We start from the raw sequence: 17778 nt of genomic DNA, 5'->3' as shown, positions 1-17778 counted from the left end.
ATTAACTACTGCAGCAGACCCCGTTTAGGCAGAAAGCTGACGTTTTAGGCTATTCTACTCGATCTGGAGGAAAACTTTTACTTTCTCAAAGCGAGCCAAGCTTCCTGGCCAGGCCTTCGCCATGGCTTTGTTCTCCACGATCTCCTCAGCTCCTCGCCTAAGCAGCCGTGGACGCAGATGCTGGCATCGTCTCTCCGCATCCCCGTCAAGTTCAAGTACAGAAGTTTAGCTCTTTGACTCCCACCCCCACCTCCAAGTCACTTGTCAGGAAAAGGTTGGGCGATTTATTGACCACTGCTGGATGCATACTGTCAGTGCTGAAGGAAATATGAGCGGGGGCTGTCGCTACTGTTCTGGAGCTCATTGATAATGACATACCTGCCTCTGTCACCCATTACCCATACTACAAACTACTTAGACCTAACTGAAAAATCAATAGCCTACTTGCACTGGTTCCTGTGGCTGCCTCCTTTGATTGTCAGCTCCTGTCTAGGGTCAGCACTTACATGAAAGGGGCTGTGACTGCCTGATGCTTTCAGGACAACCTAACGATATGAAACTAGCCAACAGAACAGTAAATTCTGTCCCCCTGCCCTCCTCATCAATTAGGCTTTGACTAGGCTTGCCTGTAGAAACCTGACCTTTTAAGTTTAGGTGAATATGGAACTAGCTGAACACACCATTGCCCTCAGCACTGAGCCAGGAAATCCACTGACAGGTTAAACAAAACAGAAGGTTGTAACTGTCATAATTTGCATTGCACTTTCACGCCAACAAGGGTGTTATCAGTGGGGGCAAGCCCTGGAACACACAACGCAAGCACCCGAAGTCACTCTCCTCATAAATTTTCAAGTGAAGGGAGATAAAACATAAATTCACAAATGACCAGGCATTTCAAGTCCCACTTTCTTTCAAGTTCACGCTCTGGAAACCTGCCCCGTACCCACTGGCACTTGCCCTCCGTAGGTCCGCTGGCACTCAAAAGCTGCTTAAAATGGACTTCCAAGACAGACGATGAGGGAAAGCTACCTGCCTGTACCTCCCAAGGGTTCTTGCGTTAGTCTTACTCTCTGTTGCATATTTATATGCACGAATACTAACCATTAATGCATTATACACGTGCACACACATGCACACCTGTCTTTGAGAGCAGCAGGTAGGCATAAATAATTTAAAAATCCCTGGAGAGCCCTAACTGGCACTTCTGAGCAGTACTCGCTTGTACATCCTGTACCTTGGAAGTCCATTAGCAGCATCCGAGTATCACTGTGACCACAACCAAATGATAAATGACACATTTTAATGCATCTTCCCTCCTTAAAGAATATTGACAACCATGGAGCAAAGAACTAAAGCATGAAATCTCAGATATAAAGTAAAGGCTGAACTATTTCCTGAAGGTGAATGCAATAGCTATAGTAACTATATACTGATTAAAAAAGTTAACATCTGAATGCCTTGCTCCATAATATTTTTTTTTTAATTTAAAAAAATATATATTTTTTTCAAAACAAACAAAAAATATTTTTGAATATTCTGATTAGTGTTCGTTTCTTTTAAATCAGGTTTCTACCAACAATGGTTTTATGCCTCTCCTTCTGTAGGCCTACCATCCTCAATACAAGCATTAGTGGGAAATATAGACAGCAGGTATGATCAAAACAATGCATATAATTTGATCACTGGAGCTTCATCATACCGTGAAAGGACAGGCTAACTCTATGAACTAAACTTACATTTTTTGAAATCCTGTGAATTCTCGGAATTTTCAATGCTCTTTATGCAGCGCACACAGTTAACGCCTTTCAGTGTAAATATACAAACTACTCCTGGAAACCCCAAGCAAGATTCAGAGCAGTAATTTACCTGATGCTTTTTACCCTACAGTTGAACCTTCCAAACTCCCGCACCCTGAATATCCTTCTCACAGAAAAGCATGCAGTGCCAGATATAGGAATGAGCTCTTACGTAAATAAATGATAGGAGAACTGCTGCTGTCCAGGTTTCGGAGTTTAAGATTCTGTTGCAAACCCTGAGACACTCTTGTAAGCTATTTTTCTGACCACTGCCTCAATACGCGTCGGTCGCTGCATTTAGCATATTTCAACTGCATGTTTAGAAATCAGTACTGAGAAAGGAAAACAGCTGAATTACAAAAAGGCAAAAACTTCTTTTTTTCATGAAAGCTTCAGATAACTTATTTTACTGCAATAATATCTGTTATATCCTAAGAGTCAGTTATTCAAAATACAAGTAGAAGAAACGCAGAGAAAACCTCTTGAAAATAAAAGTGTAGCAGTCTGTAAAAGCGCTGCTAAATAAGCAGAACAGCGGCTAGAATTAATATTGCATTCCAAACAAACTACAGAGCAAACACTAGTTAAAAATGGTAGACCTAATTGAGTCTGGATGGACCCCTTTACAGACCTAATGCAATGATTAACTATGCATCTGGTAGCATGTCAAGTCCTTTTTGTGTGCCTATCTGATAGTGAAGTGAAAGGGCATGGACAGTGTCCAGTCCCAGCAAGCAAATCATTTGGAAGCAGTCATAGCCATAGATCAAAGATTTTTCACTCTATCCAAAGTCTATTTAAACCCACCAACCCAGCCCCTTGTTGCAGACAAAACCAGTTAGAAAATAAGAAAGACTCCTTGGGATCCAAAGATAATAAAGGAAGATAGAAGGAGAAAATGAAGAAAAGAAACAGACTGGCAGAACCTTGATTTCCATAGGCCAAGACAGCTGTTTTACATCCTAGTTTTATTTCAGATGGTTAAAGAAAAGGAACAATTTCCATCCCTTAGATCACCAAATATTATTTCAATTAAACTATGCAGATGGCTTCTATACATTATTTGAACCAATACAGTCTCCCCTTCCCAGCTCCAGGAGATGGTGCATTGAACTGTTTTGCACGCAGGTTTTATCTAATTCATTAGAAAACTAAAAAGAAAGCAGCATATTATCATGGGGAAGTTATTCTGAAATAAGATACGCACAGCAAGATATAAAATAGGAATGGCTATGATTTGATTCTCTCATTAGAAGTAGCAACAAACCCCCTGCAATGATTTTATAACTAGTAATATACTACTTTTATGCCAACATACTACTTCAAAAGGATACAAGTTTAATACCATAAAGTACAATGAGCAGAAAAGTAGACAGTTCTGACTTTGCATTAAAACTGTAAAATATTTGAATAAGGAAACAATTATAAAACTGCTCAAACAGGAAGCACAAAAATAAATAAATAAATTACATTTAAGTGAAACTCACGTGTCTTTTCTACCATATCCAAAGTCAAACCCAAATCATTTTAAAATATGTGGGGGGGTGGGGCGGAGTGAAGGGGGCAAAAACAAAACAAAACAAAAAAAAGAGAGAGAGACTCGATGTATTCCATGCTGATCAGCAGTGCTATTGAGAAGATGGAGCCCCCTCTGCCCCCTCCTTCTACACCCCCCTTTCCCTTTATAAATTGCACTCATCGAAGCTCCCTAAAAAGTTGTAACTTTTAGGGTAGCTGGTGAGGAGCCGAGTATTTCACACTGCTGTACGTGGTACTTGGGGAAGTACTTTTAAAAGTGTAAGCGTATAAATAAGAGGCTTTCACTTCTGGAGCTAGAAACTGAAAATTTTTAAGACTAGCGTTAGAGAATTCTAACTATTCATAAACATCCTTCATTTCAGCTAGCTGCATGAGGTTTTTAATCTTTAAAATAATTCACAATTAAGGCATGTAGGTTATTGTTTGTTGGCATGATTACTTACTGCATATGCACAGATAACAAACATCAGGCACCTACTGATAAAGCAAAAAGTCACGGCCAAACACCTCTGAACTATTTATTTCTTAATTTCCAGAACTTTGACTTTGTTTAGAATATCCACATGATTTTCATATTTTTAAAGGAAGCGCTCGCTTAGCCTGAGAGCATTTTTAAGAACAGTACAAGAGATTACCGTCGTAGCCCACCTCAAATTTTCCCAAGCAAACACGTGTTATTGCTTTCAACTGGAAATCAAGTTGGCAAAATCCCAGCGTGTTACATGCTTTCATACTTTTTAAAATGGATATTATTCCTGCAATTAATCAATTACAGTAAGTAATGACCAGCCAACACACTGAACATGGTTAATTCTGCGGGACGAAATAGCATGCACCCACCGCAACTGTATCCAAACAAATCAACAGGCCCAGGAGAAGTTTTTTAAGAAGAAAATGCTATAAAAGCATTAGAACTGTTATTTTCTGGTGCCCTCCTGATTGCCAGCTCACTGAAGGCAAACTTATGAAACAGTGTTTAACAATCGTACAGCTAAATGTCACAACTATTCATCCTGAGAAAAGAGAAACTACCATTAATGCAAGGTTAAAAGCAATAGTGAAAGACTTCAGGTGGCTCATGGTTTAACAGAATATGAACACATCCACGTTTTAAGGCAGAATAGGAAAGGAAAAATAAGCTACTTAAAGGAGCAGTTGAAACCCTCCCCCTTCCCAGTCCAGAAAGAAAGCGAGGGGAAACTTAGAAACATGAATAAATGATTTAATTATCATACCATTCAATCTTCGTTGCAAAAAAATCAAAAATAAAAACTGTAGATTTATGTAATACTCTTAACTGATGAGATGCATTAATGACATCTGCAGAAGTGAAAACATCTTTCCTCCCTCAACGTGTGCTATCAGCTAACTTCATAAACACAGTCCTTAGAACACATCGGCAGATGGTAAAGCCAAGGCATGACTTTAACGAAAAGGTACACACTGCATACTACTGAATGTAAACAGAATTTTAACTGTCAAACCCACAGCAGCATTTACTGTAACCATTAACCTGGTTTCGCTGTGGAGAAACACAACATGCATTACTGAATCATTTCTTCTCAAATCCATACATTCCCTGCAGCAGTTCAAGCTCCATCAGCAGTGCAGGAATGTATGAAAATGACAGGCAAAGGGCACTAGCTCTTTTCCCATACTGTTCTTCTATAAATGGAAGCAGAGTTCTACAAAGCGCTCAAAGCTGAGAATGCTTGAATACTGATCCCCAGGAAAAAAATCTGACAATGTTAGGTTCCACGAGCAGATTAATTATTCTGTTTTCCACAAACCTGTTTCCCTTAAATGAAAGGACAGAAAGGAAACCAGCTACTAGGAAATAATGGAGCGCTAGCTGGGTCTCGTCTACAAAGCTGCCACAAACAAAGTGTATGTGTACACATACATATTTCATATGCAACTCATAAAAATACTTATTATCCCTTTTGAGAGCACCTGTTCCTGCATTTGCTTTTCTGTCTCCATTCAGCGAGGGGAGAGTGGAGAGAAAAAGGGTAGATTTGGCAGAAACCTCTTAATAGTCTCAAGTCAATTTCATTAGGCTTTGATTTGACTTAAATATTAAAAGTTGCATCTGTAACCTGTTACAGAAACTTAAAAAATACACCTTTTAGAATAAAAAGGCTCTGAAATGTATAAAGTATGCCACTGACAAGCTGGCTAGTCAAGCAACGGTAAGTATGCTACTAGATTACACAATAAAAAGCGTGGGTGCTTCTTGCTAAAACTCCGATTTGTTTTCCAGTTTTCTTTTGGTTTTGTGGTTTTGTTTGTTTGTTTAAGGGTTAATACGGAGGCAGAGCATTCTCTCTCGGGGAGGGAGGAAGAAAAAAAAATGTCTCCGCACATTTCCTAGCAGCCGTTCGCTGCCACTCTCCGCAGCGGGGAGCGAAGCGAGCTGCGCGCCCCGTTTCCACGTGTGGGTTTACACCGGAGCGAGCTCCCCACGGCGCCGAGAGGGAGGGAGCGGGCAGGAGGAGCCGAGGAGAGAGCAAACGCGCCCTGCACACCAGCCCCCTTCCCGGGAGCTTTTTTTACAGAAGCCCTCGCTAACAAAACACTATTGCTCCAGGCAGCGGCATGCTGATGTTGGCACCGCTTAAACCAAACAAACACGATGTTTAACAGTCAAATAAAATGTCCCGCAGCCTCCCTAATGAATTTGTCAAGGACCATCAGATCACCCCCGCCCCTGCCTCATTAACTCAAGTATGATGAGACGGATTATAACGAGAGAATACAGATCAATCGGGCTGAAGGCTTCAAGTGGCTTTTAGCCTCGAGAGTTTCCCTCTCGGCAGCGCGCACACACGCCCGGGCGGTGCTTTTAATGGCATACAGTATCTCCTGCTGCTGCCCGGGCAGCGAGCCGCCCGTGGGCTCCCTGCATAGAAGCGGAGGTGACAAGGGCTCTTCAATTACAGCCTCCTCGGGTGCCGGTCCCCCTCCGATTATGCAGCCCGGCGAGAGCAAATTCCGCCGCAGACAGAGCCGGGCTTAACGCAGCGCGGCCGCAAGCGCCCCGACGCCGGAGAGAAGGCTTTCCCCTGCGTTAGTCGCTGCAAGTGTTTAAGTTTATTGCTCAAATGATGTTTCTAATTAGCGCCGGGGCAATAAATTAAAGTCGGCTTTTGTTTAGCTGATTTATTATTTACTAGAGCTTCAACCTCAGACGGGAAAATTGGTAATGAATTGTTTTAAATCCGGACGCCGGCGACGCTCTGCCATCAGTCACTTTACTGGCGGGGAGAGCGGTCCGCGCTCTTTCTGCTCGGCCCCAAAAGGGGACCCTACAAGGGGACCCTAAAAGGGGACCGCCCTGCCCCGCTCCCGGGAGCCTCCTCCAGCCCCGGGGCTGCCGTGGGACCGCGGGACAGCCGGGCCGAGCTCGGCATCCGGAGAAAGGGAGAGAAAGAGGGCACCTGGCCGCCCCCGGGGACTGCTCCCTCTCCCGCCGGGGACACCGGGGACCGGGGGCTGCAAAGCAGAGACCGGGCGGCTCCGCGGGGAGGAGGCACCGCCGCCGCCGCCGCCTCGCCCCTACTTACTTCTCCCAGCGCGCAGTCGGCCGGGCCGAGCCGTGTTTCTAATTTAAACGCACGCGGCAAGCAGCCGGCGCTGGTGGCTTTATTAAACTCAGCCGGCCGCGGCGAGAGGGGAAGGAGCGCAAGGACGCGGGGCCAGGCGACGGCCGGGCCGGGAGGAGCGCATCGGCTGCCCGGGAGCGGCGGGGCCGGCACCGGGACCTCGGGGAGCAGGGGGACTTCGGAAGGACAGGGGAACCTCGGGGGGGGCAAGGGGACCGCCCGGTGGGTCGCTGCTGTCCCAGGGCCACGCCGGAGCTCGCCCGCCCCGTTTCGGAGCGGACATAACGGAGCCGCGGCTCTCCGGCTCCGTAGCCTTGTTAATGCGAACTCGCACCAAAAACCAGCGTGTCCTTTACAAACAACTCGCTTCTCCGCTTCGGGAGGACGCGCGGAACTTTTCGGCGCCGGGTTTATCGAAACGAAGGCGAGCGCGGCCCCGGCCAAGGGCAGTAAAACAAGGTGCGCGACTCGGGGCCAGCGCCGCTCTCACTTCCACCGCTGCAGCCCGGCGTGAGCGGCAGCAGCTGTGCGTTACACCGGCGGGAGAAGCACCGCTCCCCCTTCCTTCCCTTCCCTGCACACGGGCGCTGGGTCTCCTCCTGGGGAGCGGCCGGCACCGTAGCTTTTCCCTGCCCCGGCGGCGAGCCACGCGTGGGCTCCGGGCACCGGCCCCGGGAGCGGGTCCCGCGTGTGCCCGTGCGCGCCCCCGCGCCCGCCGCGTCCCCGCCCGGCGCCGCGATTGGCCGCGGCGCTGACAGCTCGGCCGCGATTGTAGGAGGCGGGGCCCCGCCCCCCGGCCGCCCCGGCCCCATTCATAAAGTACCGAAGGCGCGCGGCGGCACAGAGCCCCGCCGCCACGCGGAGCAGCAGCAGGAGGAGGAGAGAGAGGAGGAGGAGAGGGAGGAGGAGGAGGAGGAGGAGAGGCGCAGAAAGTGAGAGCCTCGGCGCGCACTTCCAGGGGTGGGGAGGGGGAGGAGAAGCGCCCCCGGGCACGGCGGCTACGCCCTCCCTCCCGCTCAGGATAAAACACACAAGTCTGTGCAAAGCGAGAGAAAAAGCAACCCTAATAAATCCAAAGGGGCTCCGTAGCGCTGCGGGCCAGGAATGGGAGAGCGCAGACCGAGCGCGCAAGTCTGCGCCTAGAGCTAGCGGGAGCCGCAGAGCCGGGCTCAGACAACGCCTCCGGCAGGAAAAGGGAAGTCACCAACACCCCCTGACAGGCTGAGAGCGGCGGCCAAACTCATGCACGTCGCTGGCCGTGCCACGGACTGAGAGCGGGAGCGAGGGAGGCAGCCGGAGAGGGCTCGCTCCGCCGCTCGGGGCATTGCTCGCATTCTTCTCCTCCTCCTCCTCCTCCCTCGAAACTTCGCCGCCGACCGGCTCGGCTCTTCTGCGGGGACCTCCTGCGCCTCCCGGGGAAGTTTGGCCGGGCCGGGCTTTTTTCATGAACTGCTGAAGCGGGGGCGCAGCGGCGCGGGGGGGTGGGCGGCCGAGCGCGGAGGCAGCGTGCCCCCAGCGCCCCCCGCAACTTGGCGCTCCGGCAGCCGGCGGGGGCTGCCCGCGGCCCCGCTCCCGGCCCCGGCCCCGGCCCCGGCCCCGCCGCCGCCCGGCTCGCCCCGTCCCGACGGCCCGAGGCTCGCCCTCCTCCCCGCCGGGGCAGCGCTGGGGCTCGCCGCTCCGCGCCTCGTCCTGCCGAGCGCTGCCACCCTCCTCCTCCTCCTCTTCCTCCTCCTCCGCCTCCTCCTCCCTGAGCGTTTAAGGGCGCTCGGCGGCGCGCCGCTGCCGCCGTCTTCCCGGAGGGGGTGGGGGGCTGCGAGCCGGCCGGTGCCCTCGGCGAAGCTGCAGCCTCCGCTAAAGCATTGGATCCCTCAACGTACTGCGAGAGCCCGGTGTACAGCCCGGACCTGTGCCCCAACATGATCGCCGCGCAGGCCAAGCTGGTGTACCAGCTCAACAAATACTACACGGAGCGCTGCCAGGCCCGCAAGGCGGCCATCGCCAAGACCATCCGGGAGGTGTGCAAGGTGGTGTCGGACGTGCTGAAGGAGGTGGAGGTGCAGGAGCCGCGCTTCATCAGCTCCCTGAGCGAGATCGACGCCCGCTACGAGGGGCTGGAGGTAATCTCGCCCACCGAGTTCGAGGTGGTGCTCTACCTCAACCAGATGGGCGTCTTCAACTTCGTGGACGACGGCTCCCTGCCGGGCTGCGCCGTGCTCAAGCTGAGCGACGGCCGCAAGCGCAGCATGTCCCTCTGGGTGGAGTTCATCACCGCCTCGGGCTACCTGTCGGCCCGCAAGATCCGCTCCCGCTTCCAGACGCTGGTGGCCCAGGCCGTGGACAAGTGCAGCTACCGGGACGTGGTGAAGATGATCGCGGACACGAGCGAGGTGAAGCTGCGCATCCGGGAGCGCTACGTGGTGCAGATCACGCCCGCCTTCAAGTGCACCGGCATCTGGCCGCGCAGCGCGGCGCAGTGGCCCATGCCGCACATCCCCTGGCCCGGCCCCAACCGGGTGGCGGAGGTGAAGGCGGAGGGCTTCAACCTGCTCTCCAAGGAGTGCTACTCGCTGACGGGCAAGCAGAGCTCGGCCGAGAGCGACGCCTGGGTGCTGCAGTTCGGCGAGGCCGAGAACCGCCTGCTGATGGGCGGCTGCCGGAACAAGTGCCTCTCGGTGCTCAAGACGCTGCGCGACCGGCACCTGGAGCTGCCGGGGCAGCCGCTCAACAACTACCACATGAAGACGCTGCTGCTGTACGAGTGCGAGAAGCACCCGCGGGAGACCGACTGGGACGAGGCGTGCCTGGGCGACCGGCTCAACGGCATCCTCCTGCAGCTCATCTCCTGCCTGCAGTGCCGGCGCTGCCCCCACTACTTCCTGCCCAACCTAGACCTCTTTCAGGGCAAGCCCCACTCGGCCCTGGAAAGCGCCGCCAAACAGACCTGGAGGCTAGCCAGGGAAATCCTCACCAATCCCAAAAGCCTCGACAAACTATAGGGCTCGCACCCGCCCGCGCCGAGCTCGCCCTCCGCAAACGACCGCGGCGCCCGCAGCCTCCTCGCCCCGCCACGCCAGCCACGGCTCGGGAAGAGGCGGCGAAGGACGGGGGGGGCTTCGCCCCCACCCACCTGCAGCTCGGCGCTTAAAAACTTGCGGCCGGGGCGCCCAGCCCCTGCCCCAAGCCGGGAAGAGCCGAGCCGAGCCGAGCCCAGCCGCGTTTCTCCCGAGGCACTGGCAGAAGCGATCGGACTTTTGCCGCGGCCAAACGAACGAACCCCCACAGGTACCTTTTCGAACAAATGTATAGTCCTTTTCTTATTCTCTCTTCTTTTGCCTGAATGTTGTCACCAAGTGAAAAATTATTTAACTATATGTACAAATCGCCCTTTAAAAAAGTTTTACTGATGTTAAATGTATTTCGGTGCCAAGGTCAGATTATGTGCCCCGCGACTGACTTGTTGCAAATAGTAATAAAAATATTACTTTAACTTTACTTGGACTTTTCGTCACTGGTTCTTAAATTCAGGCAAGTAGATTCTGTCTGAACCTCGGGAGGTTCGTTTAAAATAATATAAAAAATTAGAATGAAATCGGCAAGAGCCGGTCTGGAGGCGCCGGGCAGCCCCCGGCTTGGCACGGCCCCGGCGCCCTCAGCGCTGCCTCCATTTTCTGTGGAGCCCCGGAGGGCTGCACCACAGCCGGCCCCACACCTGAAACTGAGGGCTCGCTTACTTTCCTCCTAGCTTATTTTATTATTTTTTATCGTTAACAGTATTTACTAAGTTTCGAGCTCTTGCATTTTGTTCGGAAAAAAAAAAAAAAAATATCACGGCTAGCTGCCTTGGCTGCCCCGAGCTGTCTGTTCGCCTTTGACTCGAGGTATAGATCCACCCTGAATAATTAACGCGCTTTAGAGCGAAGGGTCGATCCTTTTTTTAAACAAGCAGTCGTTGGTTGGTTTCTTGTTGTGTTCGGTTCGTTGTTTTTTTTTTTTTTTCTTCTATTTTTATTTCCCATTTCCCCGCGGATTTGCGCAGCCGGCGGTCGCGGCGCGCCGCAGCCAGGCAGAGCGCCTTGCCCCAGAGCGATTTTGGGGACGGGGCTGCGATTTTGGCGGGGGGGGGACTCTGATCGGTGCTAACAACGGAACCCAAAAAAAAAAAAAAAAAAAAAAAAGATTTCTAAATCGGCTCGGGGCATTTCAAGGAAGTTTTCGTGTCCTGGCGGGGTGGGGGGGGGAGCGGGGGGGCGTTAAAATCTAACTTCTTGCTGCAGCCGACTCGTTCCGTTTCTTCCTGATCCCGGCGGCACCGATGCTATCGGCAGCGCTGCCCTGTCCTTCGGGAGCTTGTCACAGTGTTTGCCTTGCGGGAGTTTGGACAAATATACAAGGAGCTCCGATTTATCACCGGGTGAAGCCTCGTTCGTTAAACGGGCCTTCCGAGCTGCAGCGGCGGCGGGGCTTTTGGTTTTGGTTTGTAGGGGCATAGCCGGGAGCAGCTCTTGTCACCAACAGCCAGGTACGGCGATTTCGGGGGGCGGGAGGTGTTCGTGCAGAGAAAAAAAGCTGCGGGGTGTTCTTAACGCTTTCTTACATGAAAAATACCCAGATGTGGTTTTTAACTTCCCATCTTCCACCCCCTCGAAAAGAGATACCAAGATATATTTTTTTTTAGACTCGCAGCAGCATCACAACTAGAATACAAGAGACGTAGCCTGTACTTCACACAGCCGCCTCCTCCTTTTAGTAGGAACCCAAATGCAACCTCTCAAGTACAGAATTAAAGTCACAGCCCCACCAAACCTGAACGCCTGCTCGCACTTAGGAAAACAACCACTCCCGAGTATTTGAGACCAGGCAAAAAGCAAGCAAGCTGAATGTCTTGCATGGCAATGGCCCTATAACCAGGTACCAGAAATGGTAGGAATTCCTAACTAGACTTGAACGCCCTACGTGCTAAACATGGAAAACAGAAACGCAGAATAACGCAGACATGTAAGGCTTTTCTCATGCTAATACAATATGTAGCAGAGGATTTTAGACGCAGAATGAAATACAGTAACCTCTCCTTATATTTTATATTTATATGCTTCCAACCATTCCGTGTTCTAAGAAATACTATGCAAAGAGTAAGCATATCAAAATTTTAAGAGCTATTTCATACTTGAAATCATTTCAAAAACGTTTCAGGACCAAAAAAAAAGTTAAATTTCATTTATGATACCACATAAAATCACACTTCTAACTAATCATTCATACTAAATTCTAGTTCAAAGAATTTCAGTGTTCTTTTTCAAAACAGATTTATTCCTTGATAAAAACAGATTTATTCCTTTATAGGATTTGATAATCCCAGCCTTCAGACCCACTGAGGCCATTTTTAATACAGACAAGAGCAATTTGCTCAATAGGAACAAAGAACTGAACTGGTGCTTAACACACAAGGTATCGTCTGCAGACAAGCAGAAAACCACTATGTCTTCCAGTGAGTTATTTTCACTTCATAAAGAAATTATTGCCATGTTTAATAATAAGCAGGTATTTTAAAAATCAAGAGACATCCCTGTGCTTAAAATGTGATACGAGAATATTTATCGGTAACGTGTCGTACTTTTGAAATGCTGCCGCAATACGGTAGAAAACATTCAAGTGCAACCTCATTAAGCTGAGCTCAGAATATCCTGCCTTTGCACTGGAGTTTTACTGAAATGTTGCTCATTCTAAACAAACACTGGTAATCAAGTAACTCAGAGCAAATAAAGTTCGTGGAAATTAACAAGTCAGTTCAGAAACGTATTTTAAGAGGGCAATTATGTTTTGTGCTTAGGCACAATAAATAGTAACAGGCCCCGTAAAATTGGTTATATAATAATACGATACAGAAGCACTGAAAACTTAAGAGCGTAGGAAGTTAGGCATGATGTTATACTGGCATTATATAAAAATAGGAAAGTAAAACAAAGCATTTGGGCTAACAGCCTCGTTGAACTTTCCAGTATTCACACAGGCCTGTGATTCAAGATGTCTTTATTTAAGATGCCTCCCTGGAGCTTTATTCGCAGCAAGCTAATTAACATTCAAGTAGGGTCGAATTGTGGGAGGGGGAGAACAGGGAGAAGGAGAGGAGGTGGCACTTCAGTGAAGTTCACTAACGTATATGGTCAGTGGCAAACTTACTAAAGCTAGGACACTGCGGGCCAATAGAGGTAAAGGAAGTAGAATGAAAAATTAAAGGTCTCGGGTAATTTGTCATCATCTCTCAGAGCTCAGGGTCAACGATCTCTTACCTTCGGGTCGATTTTCTTAAAACTGGGATCTTCTTCATCCACCTCAAAGTAGAGCTCAGAATGAGTGATGGAAAGAGTGCCTTTCACTACCACTGAGGGTGCCACAAGCTGGGCTGGTGCGCTTAGGGCAACTGGTCCTGCCAAAGAGGGAGAACACCAACAATTTTCAAAATTACTTGGTTTTCAAGCTTAGAATGTGAAAATAAATAAAACAGAGAGCTTAGCTCTTCCTTAAAAAAACAAAACTCCTTTTTTTTTTTCTATCCCAGAAAAGAACATATGTAATAGATTTACAGTGTCTCTGTTCTGCCGAACATTGAAGCAGCTACAATTGCAAACTGATGCATACATTATACATGCCAGGAGTTGGCTTTAGCATGGCAATATATAGTTTTTCCTGGGCTGTGTTTTCTTTTTGAAAAAGTTCAGTGGTTGCATACCTTCTGGTGTATGCAATAGAGAGTGTGCACACACGAGCACTTGAAATCTTACTGTCAAATGTGTTCTGTAGGTACTGGAGAGTTTCAATAGCTTTCCACAAAGATGAACACAGCAGTCAAGGCTCAAAGTTGTCTGACTGTGAAGTGTTCCCTCATGGATGATAGAAATCTATTGTTAAGGTTAGACAATGTTACAGAGCCTGAAGTAAAATGTTTTAAAGATGCTTTTGATTCCATGTTAAATATTGTTCAAGGATTCCATATAGCATTAGTGTAGCTCGGGGACTGTGGGAGTAAACAGCTGGAGGGTTCGTTTCCAACTGAATGAATTTTTATTGGAATAATCACATCTCCACAGGGCTTATCACAGGGACAAATCAGACGACTACTGAAAACAATAGGTTCGGCATAGATCTGACAATACAGAACCTATTATATAAACTAACACACACGGAGAGAAAGCAGGTTAGGTTTGTCATCTAGCTGATTAAGAGGTAAGGAAATGAAGTTACTTGGTCGCACTATTATCTGACTTTTTATAAAACAGTGGAAGATATGAAAGTGACACAGACAATTTTGTTTTAATAAAGCATCTATAAATGAGGTACACACGTTCAGGTAATCAATGTGAGAATAACTGACAAAAAATTCAGATGAATTGTCATTTCCATCGATTGTTAGGAGGGTGATGGTCCTTAATCTCGCATCAATCTCAATGTGTGCCACTAGGACAAAAGAAGAGATGCTCTGTTGAGATCAGAGCAGCTTTGCCCTCTATTCCCAATGTACAAATACATTGTGTTTGCAGATGGGCATGAGATAGCTGCAGAACTGCCATGATTTCCCAAAGCTCACCCCCACAAATGGATGAAATAAGCAGCTATGTGTTCTTTTGCTGTCTCCCTTTGCCCTCTGTACATTAGCATGTAATCCAGAGGAGAAATAACATTTTTTCAATCACTCTCAGACATTCAATTACAGGGCAAGCAGACAGCTGCAGAAGCTGGGGCAGTCCAGGTCCTCTAGAAGACCCCTGACAATTTCCACTTCATTTCTACCCACACCACTTTATTAGTGAGGATTACTTCTTAATCCTATTGCCATTGTCAAGATTATATAATTAAACTCCCCTTTCACCTCTATTACAGTATGAATGTATTACTAGAACCAATGAATGTATAATAAACGAGAAGGAAACACAGAAGGCTGTTGAGAAGAAAGCTCATGGTAGAAAGAATGAAAAGATCCACATACATAAAATGCCATTGCATTATTCTCCTATTTATTTTCCACCACCCTTCCTACATAGGTTTGGTGTTGTTTTGTGTTTGGTTTTTTTTTTTTTTTCCAGTATGTTTTATTTTCAACTTTGCTTTTAAAAACTAAAGAGTAGAAAGCAGTTCAGGCAAGGGATAAGTAAACTGACAATAAATAATCACTTCTGCTAATTTCACTAGATTATCATAATGTAAGATTACACTACTAGCTTTTTGGGGAACCACAATTATCCAAGCAATGACATCTTTCTCTAACAAAAATATACACAGAATACTGCAGGTGAGAAAGCAGCAGAACACAGAAATTTGCATTTTCATGTAAACCCATGTTCCTCAAATAACAATGAAGATGCTTTATAACTCCCAGTGCCTGAACCAGGGAAGTTACTATTTACATTATGAATCGTACAGAAATGGACTCATTCCACTTGGATTGCAACAACAGCAAAGGTTGGTAAAATTAATCAAGTTCAAGGATCTGAAGTACTATCTTTTTTTTTCAGGAAAAAGAAACCAAGACAAATATGGTTATGGTCTGTGGAAAAGGGACTTGAATGAGGGAATAACAAGGGGTTTAAGGGAGTTAAATCCAGTGAGCATACAGATCCTTGAAATCCAAGTAGATCACTAATACGTACAGTTTTATAAATGGGGGGAGGAGGGCGAGGGGGGGACCCTGAAGCTCTCCAAAGCCTTTAATTACAAATGACTTGCCTAATTGCCCACTAGGTCTAATGTTTTGAGGAATGAAACAAGGTCAAAAAAAAAAAAAAAAAAAAAAAAAAGCAGCTCTTTGCTGGGTAGAGCTTCTTTTTCTAAGGAAGATTTCCTAGAATACAGACATCTACCGTGGAAACAACCAGGTTATAAAAACCCAAGAAAGAAAATGCACAACTGTCCTCAAGCAACTAAGTAAATTCCCAGCATCAGAGGTGTACAGAAAGTGATCTGAAAGACCCAGTTATGGGAAGGAAAAATTGAATGGTGTGTATCTTAAATTAGTATTCACTGCAGCGCAGGGGAGATGAGAACTTAAACAGTAAAGAAGCTGATGAGAAATTAGATAGCTGAAGTTACCCGTTAAGTTCTCCACTTCTCTCTCCTCTATGAATGACGTGATATCGTCATCGCCTTCCAAGAGAATCTCACTTTCTGAGTTCTGATTTCCTAAGACTTGACTCTTGATGGACTGCTTTCCTTTAACAAGTATATCTTCATCAGGAGCTGAAATGAGAAAGAGACACATTGCTCTGTCAGGTTTCAGAGGCAGAGACAAAGGAATATAGCTTTGGTTTGTGTGATTTTTTCTTTTTACATAAAAAATGAAAGTTGAGAAAGAAAACACTGTTTCGGACTAGCTACGGGAAGTACCTGCCTTAATCCTCTAACGTTAAAACACAGCTACTTTTAATCCTATTAAGCCTGCCCCAAACTACCCGGAGCTCTCTGCAGCGTTTAACTCCATTTCAAGTGTCTGTGCCGGGGCCGGGCAGGGAGGGGGGAGGCAGGACGGGCTCTCCTCTCTCCGGCCGCGGGGCGACTTCCCCTGCCGGCGGCAGGTCCCGCTGCCCCCCTGCCCCTCAGCAGCCTTCCAGCCCCGCTTCTCCGGCTCGGGGGGCAACGGGGAGGCACGGGGGGGCTTCCCCGGGCCGGAGCCGGGGTGCACCTGCCCGCGGGAGGCACGGGGCTGTGCCGCCGCCAAAGGAGGCGACGGCAGCGCGGGGTTTGCCCGCAGCAGCGCGGTCGCCACCGCCCAGAAGGGCGCTACCGGAGCCCGGCCCCCGGTCCCCTCCGGTTCCCTCCTGCCCCGGGCGGCCCCCGGCTCGCAGCCGGGCCCCGGGGGCGGCAGCAGCCTCCCGGGAGCTGCCGGTGCCCGCCGGGAGCCCCCGCAGCATCCCCCCGGCCGCCGGCGCTGCGGCTGCTCCGTGGGAACGCGGAGCGGGGAGCCGCGGCCAAAGGGGGAGGGCGAGAGCTCGCCACGCTGAAGTTGCCGCTCGTTGGCAACCCTGAATTCCTTTTCTCTCTTTCGAAGCTGAAGCCGAGCGGGCTATTTCTTTAAAAGCGGTTTAAGAATGCCCACGGAACTGCCGTGCTGGAAAAAACGTGCGCCAAGCACATCGTGAGCGCCTAACTTCCGCACACTGCTCCTTGCTGGCGCTGATGGCTGCCATACACGGCTTGAAGTTCCACTGGCTGGCTTTAAAAAAAAAAAAAAAGTTAATCTGCAAACATTTACAGAAGAAGGCAAGTCCCCAGTGGCAATATATAAAGTTTAAATTAAGTAAATATATGCACATAAATTGCAAATAATAAACTTTTCAATTAAGTGAAAACTAAACCAAAAAAAAAAAAAAAAATCACCCAAACCCTAAAAAATATCAACAAATATTCTGGTTTTGCCATATGCCCGGAGCTTAACAAAGAAAAAAAGTTTAACTTGCCATACAAAATAAAATTCAATTTATGCACGGTCATTTCTCCCTGAACAATAGCTGCCACTTGTCAGCCTTCAAAAAATAAAGTATGGAAAAGCTTTAACTGCATTGTACAAACACAGATTTTACTTTCTTCTAAAACGTACTCATGTAAATAATGATAACTCCGATTCTGGAATTGTTCAACGTGAGTCGAAAACCTTCTTGTCATGGAAAATATGCAGCTGATATTTAGAAAGGTTTTCCTGTAATTAACTCCCCCTTGAGGATTTTAAGTTAGCAGCAGTAAAATTACCAACAGTATACTAATACACACCACATGCACTGTTGCTCAGTGGCCCAGCAGCATTCTGTTGAAGATCAAAAAAAGTAAAATAGAACAAAACCATGCCAGGGATA

At 48.0% G+C, this 17778-nt stretch overlaps 2 protein-coding genes across 5 annotated transcripts in view; one reads left to right on the top strand and one right to left on the bottom strand.

The window, feature by feature from the left end:
* LRBA (LPS responsive beige-like anchor protein) overlaps positions 1-17778 on the bottom strand; it is a 390603-nt gene that overhangs the window by 166100 nt on the left and 206725 nt on the right. For all 4 annotated transcript variants that reach the window (XM_082758982.1, XM_082758979.1, XM_082758981.1 and 1 more), the window contains 2 exons: positions 16022-16168; positions 13228-13364 (listed from right to left, as the gene is read on the bottom strand). In XM_082758982.1, the coding sequence (XP_082615108.1) occupies positions 13228-13364; positions 16022-16168 (284 nt within the window). The remainder of the gene's footprint in view (positions 1-13227; positions 13365-16021; positions 16169-17778) is intronic.
* MAB21L2 (mab-21 like 2) lies at positions 8857-9936 on the top strand (the record flags this gene model as incomplete). Its single annotated transcript, XM_082759060.1, has 1 exon — positions 8857-9936. The coding sequence occupies one exon, from the start codon at positions 8857-8859 to the stop codon at positions 9934-9936; it is 1080 nt and encodes a 359-aa protein (XP_082615186.1).

The sequence above is a fragment of the Aythya marila genome, assembly GCF_965140915.1.
Source record: "Aythya marila genome assembly, chromosome: 4".
Classification (NCBI taxonomy): domain Eukaryota; kingdom Metazoa; phylum Chordata; class Aves; order Anseriformes; family Anatidae; genus Aythya; species Aythya marila.
The sequence above is the reverse complement of the archived record's forward strand: the minus strand, read 5'-3'. Positions and strand labels throughout refer to the sequence as shown.